The sequence below is a fragment of the Pseudonaja textilis genome, chromosome 1 (genome assembly GCF_049901715.1).
Source record: "Pseudonaja textilis isolate UNSWEBS1 chromosome 1, rPseTex1.2, whole genome shotgun sequence".
Taxonomy (NCBI): domain Eukaryota; kingdom Metazoa; phylum Chordata; class Lepidosauria; order Squamata; family Elapidae; genus Pseudonaja; species Pseudonaja textilis.
The window spans coordinates 228,147,867-228,164,500 of NC_141990.1; the positions used below are offsets into that span (position 1 = coordinate 228,147,867).

Here is a 16,634-nt window from a genome sequence, read left to right on the forward strand (position 1 = left end):
GAATGTGATTAGGAAAATATTAGAATGTGCAGAAATGAATAGGTTAACACTTGCAATTAAAGAGAAGGAACAAACTGAACATTATATTATATGAGAACTAGTCTACCGATGGCTAGAGAATAAATATGAAAGTTCAAAATAAAAGTAGATTAGTGAAATATAGAAATTATATCAGTAGAATTAGGTTAAGATGTTGTTGTTACAGTATTGTTACAGTATTAGATATGTTATGTATATCAGCATTAAGTTAAGAATAGACAAATAATGAGTATGGATGTAAATGTTAATTGCTATTGCACAAAACATTTGTATCTAGGCGACACACTGTTTAATGGAAGATGGATTGTTTGTATTAAAATAAAATACAAATTTATAAAATAAAAAGAAAGAGAGAATCTGGTAAAACCTACATACCATTTCTCAGAAAAATGTATTTAAATGTCAAAAATAGCAGAGATGTAATATGTGTTTCTTTATAAACCCATCTGTTAATTTCAGATAGTAAGGTTTGTTAAAGTTAGCAAGTATTTTTGGAGTCTAAAGACCATCCATTATTTTATTGCCTACAACTGGTATTGACAGCAAAGCTAAATCTCAATTTGGATAGTGAAAATATAGTTTTAACTTTTTTCCCATCCAAGTTCATGGACCTGTTCCTAACAGATTACAAACCACTGCTCTGAAGCTTGATGATCATATCTTTTAAAAAAAAAATTAACTTATTAAATTTATATGTTAAATACAAATTAAACAGAAATTAAATTAAATTTATCTAAAATTTATCTGTTGAGTAACTTTTAATGGAGGATTTCCTAACTATCCAGACCCTGTAATAAACTCTGAAGCCTTTGAAGCTAGACATGTACAGAACACCACAAGCCAATCAGAACAGAACACAATGTCTCCAAAGGCTGGATTTTCTTTTGCAAGAGGCAGCTGTGATTCTCCCTGGGAAAAAAAACCTTTCTGACTCACAAGAATATAAATTATGCAAATGTTGTAGATCTTATTGTATCCGGATTTTCTAGTTTAATAGACATGGTGGATTTGATTTTTTTGGCTGGTTGAAAAGTAAATGTTGACCAAAATGTGGATTTTTATCTGGGACTTGTTGAGGTAATTCCCCGTTAGGAGAATGAGCGCATACAGGGAGATGTATAGAGAGTAGTGTTGGAATAATACACACAGAGCACACAGATACACTGTACAGTAAATGTAGGTTTTTACTTCCAGAAAGGTTTAAACAAAGTTCAAAAACAAGCAGTCCAAAAGTCATTCACAGGTAAATCAGTCAGGTTTCAATCCAGGGATAATTACAATATCAAAGTCCAGTGTCAAAAACAGTTCAGTATCAGATTTACATCAAATCCAGTAATATCAGTTAATTAGAAGGAACAGCAATTTCTCCAACAGAAGGAAAACAGGTTTCTGGCTCCATCTTATGGCCATTTGCAGAACCACACCCAATTGCAATTTTTGCAATCTCTTAAAGATATAGTACTAAAATGTCTATCCTGGCTTATATATTTCTAACCCAAATACCTGTTAGGTGACTTATATTCCTAACAGGGAGAAACTGTAGAATGTGATTCTTATGGAAAGATAATGTCAAAATGGGAGGAGTGGAAAATTATTATAATATAGTTAGTTATTGTCCTTCACTGGATAACTTTTAAAATTCAATTTTTCTGGGAATGAGTTAGGATGAGTTATTTTGGGAGGAACTAGCAGTAAGAGAAGGAGCAAAGGCAAAAGAAGCAAAGAGAGACAAGAGTGACTAGAACAGCAAAACCCATTTATAAGTAAAATCATGGAAGAAGAAATAAAGTTAATGTCTATTAACATAAATGGACTGAATTCGGCAATAAAAAAGAAAAGGACCTTTAGCAAATTAGAAAAATTAAAATTGACATAATTTGTTTGCAAGAAGTCCACATCAAAAAGCAACACAATAAAGTATTGACAGCATGGGCAAAAAAAATTGGTTATACAATAGAATTAGAAAAATGGCAGCAATTATGGGATAGAAACTATAAATTAAGAATGTCAACTGCCATATAATGTCATATAGAGAAAACTTGTGCAAGATGTTTTACATGGCATTTTGCACCGGCAAGGTTGGCAAGGATGTTTAAAGACAAATCAGCTAAATGTTGGAAATGCCACCAGACACCTGGTTCATACTACTATATGTGGTGGACACAGTAGTGAGATTCAAATTTTTTTACTGATGGTTCTGTGGGCATGGCTTATTTGGTAGGCGTGGCTTGGTGGTCATGTGATTGGGTGGAATCAGAAGATTGTGGATTCTAGCACCCCCACCCCTTAGGCATGAAAATTAGCTGGATATGTTCTCCATCTTGAGTTATTTATAAAAACAATAAAAGTGAGATTAGAAAAATTAAATAAATAAAACAGAGGATATGCAACATAGTCTTCAATTTCCTATAACAGCTCTTTATACATTTTTAAAAAAAGTAAATCTCAGTCGTGTCTGACTCTCGGAGGCAGTACTTAGTTTCCTAGCTGAAGGAGCCAGTGTTGTCCAAAGATGCTTCCATGGTCATATGCCTGGCATGAATATACACTGAGATGCATCTTCCTGCTGAAGTAGTACCTATTTATCTACTCACATTTGCATGTTTTCAACCTGCTAGGTGGGCAGGAGCTGGGAGTTCACCCTATCACACAGTACTTGGCTTTCAAATTGCCAACCTTCTGGTCAACAAGCTCAGCCTCTTAATGTTAGGCCTCTGTACCTTCTATACCTTATTCATACCCATTTTGAATTTAAAATCACAAAACTTTCTAATAATAAAATCAAGTTTACTTCAACATTGTTGCCACAATAACTGCAGGGGCAGGAAATCACTAAGAGTTGAACTCTAGTCAAGGAAGATGTTTTAATAGTGTTGTCCAGGCAACTGTAGTCATACTTAAGCAACTTCTTCTTAAATTGAGATATAGTTGTGTGCAGAAGCCAAATACATAATTTAAAAGACTATATATTTAACCCAAATATATTTGTTACTGTATTCCGGGTGTCAGATCCATTCTTCCTGCTTTGTGGGACTTTGTTGGGACAGACTGATTATCATCACCATAATATGATATGAAATGGCACTTAATGGAAATCAGGTTCAAACTCATAAGAATTTTACCTTTTTGAGTAAATAAGATATGATTAACCACTGAAGTATAGCATGTTTGAAAAAAATTGAATTATAAATGATAATCTCATTATAAAATTAGAATGAAATAAAGTAAAGTGGCTTTCTCCATCTTTTCTTGCTAGATGTGCTAATAGCCAATCCTATGCATTTTCTTTCTGCTGTAGACCCCAAACTGCTACTTACCAGTCATAATATAGGTCCTTAGACAGTGTTATATGTTTATCTGGGCTGAGTCCTGAATCAGAGATAGTTTTCAATAATCTTTGAAATATATTCAATATTGTATATCCAGAAAGTAAATTCTAACTGAAGATTAAAAGTAATCAAGGATGATGATTACTTGAATAGAATAGAATAGAATAGAATAGAATAGAATAGAATAGAATAGAATAGAATAGAATAGAATAGAATTCTTTATTGGCCAAGTGTGATTGGAAACACAAGGAATTTATCTTTTCTTTTATGTATACTGAGAATATTTGCACCAAGACAAATTCGTCAAGAATCATAAAGTACAATCCTTAATGATAGTCATAGGGTACAATAAGCAATCAAATCATACTAGGAAACAGTAAATATAGATCATAAGGATACAAGCGACAAAGTTATAGTCATACAATCACAAGTGGGAGGGGATGGGTGATAAGGAGTGATGAGAATAGAATAGAATAGACTAGACTAGACTAGACTAGAATAGACTAGACTAGACTAGAATAGAATAGAATACTTTATTGGCCAAGTGTGATTGGACACACAAGGAATTTTTCTTGGTGTAAATACTCTCAGTATACATAAAGAAAAGATGCATTCGTTAAGAATCAAGAATCATAACGTACATCACTTAATGATAGTCTTAGGGTACAATCAACAATCAAATCATACTAGGAAATAGTCAATATAAATCGTAAGGATACAAGCGACAAAGTTTCAGTCCTACAATCACAAGTGGGAGGGGATGGGTGATAAGGTGATAAGATGGGTGATAAGATTAACAGAAATAGTAGTGCACACTTTGTAAATAGTTGAACAGTGTTGAGGGAATTATTTGTTTAGCAGAGTGATGACTTTCGGGAAAAACTGTTCTTGTGTCTAATTTTTCTGGTGTGCAGTGCTCTATAGCATCGTTTTGAGGGAAGGAGTTGAAGCAGTTTATGTCTGGGATGTGAGGATGAGTTTGATACCCCTGTTCATAATCCCTAAACCTAAAATAAAGACACAAATGAATTGGATCTGAGTGTAGGCACTTAAGCAACTGCAAGATATGGATACATATTATTACTGATAGATCCCTTTCAATTCCCCATAACAGGCAAACACTAACAGTAGGATGTGAGATTTGTCACTGTAATGTTTTGACAAATGAAAAGTTGTTTCAGATTGTGCCAATCTCTTTTTTGTGTAGCAGGTAGAAATTCTCAACCTGTGGCATTCCAGAGATGGCGAGGAGGTGGAAAGAGAAGAAGCAACTCTGAATTTTTTAAATCACAAGTCAGCCTATTCACCAAAATGAACACATACTGTCAAAACTGATTTTGTTCCCATCACTACCAGCTGGAGAGGTTAAGCATTACAGACACGAATTACCTCTGGCAAAACAATAAAAAATGGAAAGAGGCTATAAATGAAGATATGTTGTCTATGCAGAGACATAAGTTTTTCACTGAAATGAGGTTACCAGAGGGACAAAAAGCTGTTGGGTGGACAAAAAGAAACTTTTGATGAATGTACAATATATAAATCAAGGTTAATTGCCCAAAATTTACACAACCCTGGTTAGGAATTAAAAGAATACTACATTATTTAAAGAGAAATATAGATTTAGAATTGCATTTGTAACCATCAAATGAATTGGAATTGAAATGTTTTGTAGACAGTGATAGGCCTAATAATGTACAGAATAGAAAATCAAGGTCAGGGTTTGTTGCAATGTTTGCAAATATATTAGTTGGTTGGAAATCTAAAAACAGACTTCAGTTGCCATTTCCACAGCCAAAGCAGAATTCATAGTGTTATGAGAGTTGTGATGAGAGATAACATGACATACAATTTTAAGGGATTTGGATATTGAAATGAAGAGTGCTATACTAATATTTTAAGATAATACAACATGTATACAAATGGCAACAGATGAGAGAGTGATGTGCCTGACAATCTTGTTTGCTATATATATAAATGTAAAATATATTCATATAAAACTAAAAGTTAGTGTCAGCATCTCTGACTTCATTTGGATACTTGCTGTGCAATTCCCTGATAGTCTCATCCATTGCTTCTTGTCTTGCCTTCAGGTGCTTTGGAAAATAGTTTGACCCTCTCTTTGTGGCAGTCTCTTGAATATTGGAATACTGCTATCATGTCACCCCTCGTCTTTCTTTTCATTAAACTAGGCATATCAAATCCCTTCAACTGTTCTTCATAATGTTTAACCTCCAGTCCCCTTATCTTCTTTGTTGCTCTTCTCTACACCCTTTCTAGAGTCTCGACATCATTTTTATATCGTGGCGACCAAAGCTGAATACAATATTCCAAGTGTGGTCTTACCAAGGCATTATAAAGCCTACTAACACTTCACATGATCTTCATTCTATCTCTTTGTTAATGCAGCCTAGAACTGCATTGGCTTTTTTGGTAGCTGCAGCACACTGCTGGTTCATATTTAAGTGATTATCCACTAGGACTCCAAGATCCCTCTCACAGCTACTTCTATTGAGCCAGGGGGCACCTAATATGTACCTATACATTTGATTTGAATTTCATTTTGTTATATAGGGTTCAATGTTCAAGTCTGTCAAGATCAGAGATGGGATTCAGCTGGTTCTCTTCTTAACTTTTTGCCCAGTTCAGAGAACTGGCTAATCCCACCTCTGGCTGGTCCCGCCCACCCCCTCCCAGGAGTCTTCCAGCATGCCCAGTTTTGGCTTCCAGGTTAGTGCAGGAGGCCTTCCAGGCCCAAAATGGGGCATGGGAGCGTGTCACGCAGCCCCCTCACCCCGTTTTGGTTTCCAGGGTGGTGCTTGAGGCCTTCCAGGCCCCAAACCCCAGCTCTAGGGTTAGTTGGGAATGGGGATTGTGCATGATCATTACTGTGGAGTGAGGGTTTTGCATTATGATTGCTCAAAAGTAAATAGGAACCAATGAAAGAGGGATGGAAAAATTCCTATCTGTAGACCAGCGTTTTCCAGTCTTGGCAAGTTTAAGATGGGCAAATTTCATGCTGCCTGGGGAATTCTGGGAATTGAACTCCATGCACCTTAAAGTTGCCAAAGTTGAGTAGGATGGGTCTACACTAGACCTTAGGATTTTCCATTCCTGTTTTATTTAGAGTTTCGTACAATTAAATAAATTAGTTGTGGTTTTGTTAACAAATAGTGATTAAAGCAGTATGAACCATTACTGGACTTTTTGTGAGAAACTGAAATTAAAAGTTGATCTGGGGTTTGATGATTAAATAAGGGTTATGAAAATAATGTAGACAAATATTAATCTTAGAGTTTGATATATTTTTTTACTTATGCCTGTACCAAAGAAAGTTGGAAGTCATTCTTTTTCAGTTTTCCTTCTTTTCCTCTTTCTTTCTTACACTTTCATTCTTTTTCTTTCCTGAGCCTTTTCTTTCTTCAAATCTGTTTTTTTTATTTGTTTATCCCTTAGCTTTGTATTTTTTTAATGTATGAAGGCCATTATAATTCTACATTCCTTATTTACAAAAATCATATCAAAATTTAGAATGAAATCCACTGGGAGCCATCTCATATAACACAGGCTCTGAATCCGTCTAACCAAAAAGCATTTATTGATAGAAGAGAATATTTGTATCTCAAGGTTGAACTGTGGGTTCCTTGGTGCTCTCTCCAGAGAACCATAATCTACAACATATTTGCAACCTCTGGCATCCATTTTGCAATTCTATGTAGGAGAAATGCAGCAATATTTTTTCTATTTAATCTACAGGGATCTTATTTTATTTGGAACAATACGTTCAAAAATTAATTCTTTAGATCAAGTTTATTTGAGAAAATGGAGGATTTATCCTTTCGGCTCTAGGTCATTCATGTCTTCTTGTTTTAAGAGGTTAGTAGCGCAGATAAAATAGAGGGTGAATGTCAAATTGCTGGCCTTGCGAAGTGTGGAAGCACAACAAGCAACAAAGGAAACAATTAGAAAGATGTTCTATGTTGTGGATAATGAGGAAAAATATTGTTACAAACTATATGATCTTTTATTTCTATTTTTTTTCTTGGATAAGGACACAACAGGGTGGAGAACATTAATAAAAATTGATTTAGTAAGGCTGGTCAGCCAGATGTTACTTGGAATATACGTTTGTCTCATCAGTTATTCAGAAACACATTTGATATGAAATGGTTTCTTAGGATTTGGGGAATGAAAACAGGTGACCAGTTTTCCCAGGAGTGGATCCAATTTTTAAGAGCACATTGTCACCATCTTAGAATATTTATGGGCAAAAGGCTCACTTTGTGTTCCCAGCAGAAGGTTTAAGTCACCAGAGCAGCTGCAGATTGATGCTGGCCCTAGTACAAAACTTTTCGGCATTGACCATCCATTGTACCTGCGCAAAGGTTTGATACAGAACAGGAAGAATGGGAGGTAATAGTCTCAGAAATAATTATGTTTGTTAGGAATAACCATAGTTACCTAACATTGTTTGGGTAAATAATATATAAACCATGATAGCAAAGTTTAAATGTGTTTTTCACTTTAAACTCTAAATGATATAATTTGGGTGCGGTTGAGAAACTGCCATAAGAGGGAGCTAGAGAACCCGGATTGCTACTGGATTGTTGGTTGATTGTTCTGCGTGTTCCCTGTTGTTGATGTCGAAGGAGGAAAGAGTTTTGAATGCTGCATATCTAATCTACTGTGAGAAGATATTTACGGGACTGATTTATGGATTGACATTGTAAGTTAACTGACCTTTTTTTTCGACACTGGTTTTTTGCAATTGAACAATCTCCGGACTGAACTGACTGAACACTGGGGAATGATAGTTGGACTGTTTGACCCTGCTAAACTCTTAATGGAATAAACTATTCAACTAAGACAGTGTATCCGTTTTTACTGAGTGTGTAACCTAAAAAACGCTTTCTCTCATATTCGCCTGACTGCCTGACTGCTGTGCACATTCTGCTAGGGTATATCCCTAACAATGTTTTCTTAAGAGTACCTTATTTTTCTTTCATTCATTAGGTTTAGATGGAGAAATGGACTGTGTTAATATAAGGAGACAATATGGAGGGAGGCATCGGGTATCCATATATGCAAACTTCTTGGAAAAGTTAAGAATGGGGACTATTCTAGTGAGAAAGGAACAAACCCTGAATAAAACAGGCAGCTCTGAAAAACCCATCCTCATAGAGGCAGGTCAAAATTGATTTCTTTGCATATTTCCTCTTCCTCAATTCCAGACCACCTTAACGAAAAGGATTTGTCCATGTTTGATGACCAGATACAGACATTGGTACAAGGAACAAAACCAGCAAATCCAACAATTTTATGCAAGTTGTCTACGTTTAACCACAGGCTTTATTTCTCAGCAGAAAAGGGCTCATTTGTTGGAACAGCACAAATTATGCTGGAAGAGAAGAAATTTGTGGGCCAGGAAAAAAAAGTTGTGGTAATGATAAGGAAAGCTCTGGAAGATCAATGCATGGTCAATAAGAAAGACAATTTGCTGTACTTCCTCCCACTGCCTCCCCTCACAACAAATAGATGAGTAGTTAGTGATAAAACTGAGAAGACCATATCCCCCCCCACAATGTTAAATTACAACTCTCAACAACTCTTGACAACAGGGGTGACTGCAGCGGGGGGATGGGATTAAAAAAAGTAGGATGGTAGCAGTGCCTATGTTGAAGCCTGTGCAATTATCAGAGGGTGTGATCATAAGCATCATCTTTACTGTTTTCACACCAAACAGCACCCACACCATTGTGGACACCCCTAACTAACCCTAACTCTAAATCCATGCCCTCTAAGGTAGATTCTGAGTCTCAGCATGGCCTCACCTGGCAGATTTCATGTTCTCCACCGTGATTAAGATTTAGAATAATGGGATGAATATCCCCAAAAGGAAGCAGCTCTGTTGTTCATCTTAGCAAATGGAGTAAGACAGAATTAGGCCTGGTGGCATGAAAGAAATGGCTGAGTCACTATTTTATTTATTTTTATTTATTTGTTTATTTATTTATTTACTTACTTAGTTATACTATTCATCATCTATCTGAAGTGCTTTTGTTCCTGCTTATTCATTATTCTAAGAGACAGTCAAAGTCAGAAGTTCAAATTTCAGCTCAGCTTTTTATATACACTTATCTCTGCTCAGAGAGTTATAAAAAAACAACGCTCTATAAACCAGAATAAAACAATGTCCAATAATATTTCACATAAATAGTAGAAGTATTGAATACAATAAACATTCAAGTATCAACAGGAATTGTCAAATCGTTTTCCAAAATTGTAAGAAAACTGAACATTTGACTCCGAAATAGAGAGGGAGAAAGAGGAAGGCTACTATTTCTGGTAGCATCACAGGAAGAGTTTGAGTTTACATCTCCTGAGTTTACATCCAATGGAAAAGCTCCTAGAGGAAGGTCTCCACCAGTCTTTACTTCTTCAAATTAATATGAACTCAATGAACCACTGTCAAGAAATGAAAAAAAAAGACTCATTAAAGAAACTCACATTGGAAAGTGCTTCACAATGATTGCTGATCATTACACAAAGTTGTATCTTGTAAAGTCTAACTCCCAATTAGAGTGGTGGTATCCTACTTAAATGACCTGGATGGGTGTATGATAGTCTGGTTAATCAGGGTCTAAAAGGGATGGCAATGGTAAGCAAGCCAAAGAAGTAGTTGAAGGCTTATCAGCTCCTTTGTCAATGTTCCCACCTACTGAAAACAAAACTCATTGTGTCATTTCCCTTTTCCTAGTTTTGTACCAATCAACACAAAGTGAGAGTTCCTACAAGGTGCACCAAAACAACTTTCCACTCAGCCCTCTAGTTGTTTCCCATTTATAAATGGTGATACACAGACATGACCAAATCCTGATGTCTCTGCTAAAGCAGGGGAACAGAGAGGTGACCAATTCATTATTTGAAATATTGTATTCTCTCCATAATTAAGCCATTCTTTCTTACCAAGTTAATGTATTTCTGTTGCTGTCTGAACATCTCCCACTCCTAATTCATGTAGATAAGCTTCCTGCCAGTCCTGCCCATATTCCTTCAGGCTACTACAGAAAGACAAAAGAGAAGAGAATTAATGGCAGTAAGAACATGTTCACCAGACAATCTTCTCTGTGATCTTTCTGGCTGCAACCTTTTCTGGATAAACCAGTGCCCAAGAGGAGCCTCCCTCAGCTGTGAACTTACTGCAATATATCTGCAAAAGCTGTGAGGATGGGCTTGCACTCATAGTGCACACCATGCTTGGCACATAGAGATTTCACCAGAGGAGCCACCTTGCAGTAATTGTGTCGAGGCATGGTGGGGAAAAGGCTACAGGAAGAAAAGAGAGTGTCAGGTGACGATCCCAGAACTTTTGCTAGGTTCAAAACATGGCAGACCTGCTTAACATCAGCCGTGTGTGATGTATGACTGCCCTGAAGGTCTCCCACTCCCACACACATTTCTATGGCCTGGCCTCTTCTCTTGCTCATACTCACTGATGCTCAATCTGGAAGTTCAGGTGCCCAGTGAACCAGTCATTGAACCAGGAATGGTCAACATTACATGTTGCTGAGAGCTAAGGGAGAAAGAGACAGCAGGTGAAGCCCTCCGGTTGGCCCCTTTCTTTCCAGCCACTGTTGCTTCTTATCATAGGGAGGCTCTGTAACAAGTAACTCTTATTCTTGGCTTGTGGGTCTGGACTTCTGTTTGGTTTCTCTTTGTTCGTTCTGAGCTTCCTAGACATTTGGATGTAAATGTTTGACTCAGGCCAGCTCTAACAGACAATGTACCTTGTACAGAAACCTTGTAGCTAAGAGACTGGCACTGAAATCTTACATGCCAGACATGCACAATCTGAGGATCCAAGAACAATTGTTATCTTAATTTGATAGAAGAAAAGGAGAAAAGGAAGCGAATGTTTTAAAATGTAAGACTGGAAAGTAGGCATTTATCTTTAGCTTTCAGTACAGTAAATAGAAATGAAAATGAGAGCCAATTTGATGCAGTGGTTAAGGCCGGATCACCCATTCCTGGTTTAGCAAAGTGGGGGGAAGTCCTGATACATCACCTGATACCGGAAACATGAGTTTGACACCCCTGGGTTAAGACGACAGACTACAAACTGGAAGACTTTGAGTTCTAGTCCTGCTTTAGCCACAAAACCAGCTGGATGATGTTGGGCGGGTCTTTTCTTGGGGGAAGCAAGGAAGAGCGAACTACTTTTTTAAAAAAAACCTTATCAAAAAAACTATGGGGTCTTATCCAAGCAATTTCCAGGTGTAAAAAAATTATGCAAAGATGCACACACACACACACACACACACACAGAGAGAGAGAGAGAGAGAGAGAGAGACATACACAAATGGAATGAAATAAATTGTAGCTTTTTATTCTGATTCCTGTCTGCAGGTTTTAAGATGGCATACCCAGCACAGCATTCAGATACCAAGTGTGAATATCAGCCCATTTAAAAATGTTGTTGACTACTGTACTCTCCATTTCCATCTAACAGCCTAAGGCAAATGGTGACAGATAGATGAGAAGTTTTTCATCTGCTGCCTCTGTGTCTCTTTCTTATATGGCTTATGATTAATTAAAGAAGGGTGTTTTATGTTTCTCTCTCACACTCTCTCTCACTTTCTCTCTCTCCCCTCTCCTCTCTCCCTCCCTCCCTCCCTCCCTCTCCTCTGTCCCTCTTCTTCTCTTTCACTTCTCTCTCTCTCTTCCCCTCCCCCCTCTCTCTTTCCCCCTCTCCATCTCCATCTCTCTTGCCTCCCTCTTTCCCCTTCTCTCTCTCCCCCTCCCTCTTTTTCTCTCTCTTTCCCTCTCCCTCTCTCCCCCTCTCCTCTCCTTCTCTCTCGCCTCCCTCTCTCCCTCTCCTTCTCTCTCGCCTCTCTCCCCCTTCTCCTCTCCTTCTCTCTTGCCTCCCTCTTTCCCACTCCCTCCCTCCCTCTCTCTCCCTCTCCCTCTCATCTCTCACCTCCTTCTCTCCCTCTCCCCCATCTCCCTCTCCTTCTCACTTGCCTCCCTCTCTTCAAGGTGTAGTTCAGATAGAAGTCAGGCTTTCTTTTTCCATAAATTGAACTTTGAACTTTTCCATAAATTAAATTATTGATAGCTGTGCTGAGATTATACACTACATCCAAGACAATAATATTGTGAACAGTTTTTAATTAGAGTTGTCTGCTACTTATTACTTTGCACATGCTCAGCGCATCCTTTAAAATGGATCTTGTTCAACTCAAATCTCCAACAATGTGAATCCCTGCTATATATGCCTATCTGCCTATCCACAGGTCATGCACCCAGGCATACAGTATAATTTGTATATATGCTGTTGTTGTTCTGCGGCACTATCCAGTGGCTGTATTGCTTGGAAGCTGACCCTGCCCTTTAATCCTCACTCCAAAAACAAGTTCTGTGCATCCTGGGAAGCCAGACTTTACCATGGAGAGGGAACAGAAGCACTAGGAAGAAACAGCATAATGTGTGACACGTGTTCATCTGAGGACAAAAATCCACGTCCCATATACAGAGCATTGCTGGTGAGATTTCAATTTATTTGTATTTATTAATTGTTATGCTCACCAGCAACTCAGTACTGCTTATTTTATATTTAGGTTCTTATTGTATGTATTTCTATTTTTACCAGTTTCACCAATCCTGTTCCTTTAATAAAGCAACTAGTTCTACACAAGTGGTCTGTTGTATTGGAGGATAGGTGGGTTTAGCTACATGTCAAGCTGCAAACAGAGTAATGTGTAGCAAAGACAGAACAACATAGAAAAACTTAAGTTCTTGTTCTTTCCCAATTGTTATGTCTAGAATATTTTAGTGGTGGTCATGAAAGCCTTCTGTTCAAAGTCCACATGCCCCAAAGTATGAATGGACTAAGTGAAAGAAATATAGTGTCTCTGAGCAAAAAAATTGAAATGTTCTTACCTGGGAAGAGACCCAATCCAAATTCTGGTCATAACTGATGTTCATTGGAATATGATTCATTTGAGAGACCCACAGAAACCATGTGCTTTCTAGGGACCTGTGGAAATAAGTAATTTTGAGAAATAAAACAATTAGGAAACTTTTACAATTTTTTTCATTGTCTTTATCATCTTTGCTGACAAAACTCCCATCTTCTAATTTTATTTATTGATTTTGCTCTTACAAGTCCACCACTTTTTTCAATGTTTGTCTTCCAGTGGAAGGTAAGTAATTAAAGGTGAGAGAGTAACTTATTGTATCTGTTACCCAGGAAGACATTTATTTAATTATACTTCAAATGTTCAAAACCTTCCAATGCACATAGAACCATAATTACCAGGGATATCAGCACCATGGGAATCCTGATGTCAGAGAACATCACATCCCTTCACCAGTTACAGTCTGTTATTATATTTCAATTCAAGGTGGAGAACTTGCCCAATGCTCCTATTTTCCTCACAACTATCTTAAAGAGGTGTATTGGACTGAGAGTTTGTGACTGGGCCTGGCCAGCTTGCATGCCTCAGGCAAGCCTGGAATGTCCTTTTCCTCTAGGCCAAAACCTTCACCACTGCCCCAAACTGGCTCTTCGTTGCCATATTGTCTATGGATTACCATTTTGCTCTTGCCAAAAGGCAGGTTTTTAAAAAAGAAAGAGAGAATGTAAAGTCTCTTCTAGGGAATCTTGATTCCTGATGACTCCATAAACATAAAGGTGCTTTGGAGGGTGAGGGAATACAGACGTGGTTTCTCACTGCCTTATTCTGAAACACTTTTAAGCACTTTAGAACCTTAAAAAAAACCCTTTCTACTCTAGTATTCAGATATGATATTTCCTGGAGGTCTCTCATGTAAGTATTAATTGGGTTTGTTTGGCCCTCATCCCATAAGTTTCTACTTTTTGCTGTGATTGGTGTTGTATTAAGATACAACACCAATCAGTGTCAAGATCATATATGTAATACATTACATATCAGATCAGGACTTAATAACCTTTTCTTGTGATTCATGACTCAGACATGGTAACAGTTGCCCTTCTTCAGACTGGCAAGATCATGGGGGACATGAAGCACCACACATAAAATCTCCCTCATTCCAAACACATATTTTGTACATCAATTATATGCACAGGGGGCAGCAGTGCAGTTGAGAATTCTCCACAGTTCCTACCTGGCAAGCCAGTAATATGCCATGAAGGTCTTGAATCCCATTAAAGGAATGAACATGAGGCACATACGGAAATTATAGAATAACATAAGAGCAAGATCCTGGCCAAAAAAAAGAGAGGAGAGAGTAAAAAGGATGAGAAAAAGTAGCTTCTGTCAGCTTTCTAATTGCTTTATACAAATAGGTTGATTTTAAAATACATTATGTTGTATGATTCAGATCACTTAGCTCAGGGATGTCAAACTCAAGACTCGCAGGCTGGATCCAGCCCTTGGGGTGCTTAGATCTGGCTCATGGGGTCACCCTGGAAACAGAGAAGGACTGGGTCATGGTTCCTCTGCCAGTAAAAACAGAGCTCAAGTGGGCTGCAGGTGGCCCTCCCCAGCTCTGCTTTCACTGGGCAGAGGGTTGCAGGAGGCCATCACAGCCCAAAACAGAGCTGGCAAGGGTGGCATGCAGCCCTCCCAAGCTCCGTTTTCATTGGTAGAGCACTTGGGTCACCACAGATGCCCCCAAAACAAGTGATGTTGAGCTTGTCCTGCCCCCCACCCCCGAGGTCAAACAAAATCCTGATGCAGCCCTCAGTGAAATTGAGTTTGACACCCCTGACTTAACAAATAGGGAAACACCTTGCTGAAAGATCATATTTAAGTCATTGCCTTGTAACATAGCACAAGAGCAGAACAACTCTTTGGTCAGTTCTGCCCTGGAATGAATATTATGGGATATTGGATGTATTCAGTGATCTATGACAATTGGGTGCAATACCTGGCCACACCTGCTTCATGCTGCTGCCCCTTTGGCTACCCCTTCCCCCATCCCCCATGACCTGTCCCCTTTTGCTCCTCTCTCCACTCACCCAGGCAATTGGCTGAGGGACAAATTGCCACAACCAATTCACCACATGGGACAATTAGCCATACATCCTGGTGGCCAATCTGCAGATTGAGGGGTGTGCCCCTGCTTTCCCATTGGACACTGCATACAAAGAGAGCACCAGGTGGGGCAGGCAGCAGCCTCGGGAATGGGCTATCTGCCCTCACACACAGCTGCTACTTCTCCAGGTTCCAGCCCTGTAGCCTCTAAATTGCATCCAGAAGAAGGCTGAGTGAGAACTGCAGTAAAGCCTTCCCGTAACCCCCCAGCATAGTGCAGAGGCTCTCACCGGAGCATGTGCCTCCACTTGGCAGTACCAAATGACCCTGGCTGCAAGACAAGCAAGGGTGGGATTCTACCGATTCACACTGGTTTGGTAGAACTGGTTGTTATGATTCCCAGTAGTTCAGAGAACAAGTAAAATGGGCCCCTGGCTGGCCCTGCCCCTCTCCACCTGCTCCTCCATTCGCTGCCTAGTCAGTCCTCATCACGCAAGCATGACATTGTGCACATGTGCAACAATCACTGATGGCATTCTCCCCCAGCTCTGCCCAACCCAGGCACACCTTATAGCACATGTGCGCTACATCACTTCCTTTCTTTTCCCACCTGCCGCCATCACTTGCAGCAGCAGTAGCATCAACCAGCCAGCCAGCCAGCCAACTAGCCAACAATCACTGCCTGCCTTCCTCTGGCCTGCCTGATCTTAGTGAGTGAGGGCTCTGCAAGCCCCAGGCACCCCACCACCAGCCGCCCTTGCCCAGCCTGCCTCATCTGGCCTGCCTCCCCAGGCCTTCCTGCCTCACCCGCCTGCCTGCCTGCCTGCCTCACCTGGTCTGCCTCCTCTGGCCTGCCTTGCCTGGCCATTGCTGAAGACATGGATTGGTGAGTGAGACCTCGAAGCAAGCCACAGTCGCCTACTGCCACCACTGCCAGCCCTGGTTGAGTCCCGATGATTCCTGGACTGCCAAGCTGCTCTCGCCAATGCTGCCTGCCTTGCCTGGCTGCCATCTTCCACCTGTAGTCCACCGCACCATGACTTCCTGGCCTTTCACCATCGATTGGTGAGTGAGGAGGCAAACAGCTAGACCCGTGGGTTGCCTACCTCCTCCTGCCGCCACTGCCACCAGTCCCAGTTGAGTGCCAACTCCTGGGCCACCCAGCCACCCTTGCTACTTATCTCGCCCAGCCGCCATCTTTGGCTGGCTGCCATCTTTGCTTGGCCACCATCTTTTCCCACCCTTG

General features: G+C 39.5%; 1 protein-coding gene across 1 annotated transcript in view; it reads right to left on the reverse strand.

Annotated features, from left to right (window-relative positions):
- Window positions 1-10,338: 10,338 nt before the first annotated feature.
- The window catches only part of LOC113449142 (acyl-CoA (8-3)-desaturase-like), a 28,184-nt gene continuing 21,888 nt past the window's right edge, over window positions 10,339-16,634 (reverse strand). The window contains exons 8-12 of the mRNA XM_026720141.2: window positions 14,517-14,614; window positions 13,308-13,404; window positions 10,862-10,941; window positions 10,569-10,694; window positions 10,339-10,429 (exon numbers count right to left, since the gene is read on the reverse strand). Of these exons, the coding sequence (XP_026575926.1) occupies window positions 10,339-10,429; window positions 10,569-10,694; window positions 10,862-10,941; window positions 13,308-13,404; window positions 14,517-14,614 (492 nt within the window). The remainder of the gene's footprint in view (window positions 10,430-10,568; window positions 10,695-10,861; window positions 10,942-13,307; window positions 13,405-14,516; window positions 14,615-16,634) is intronic.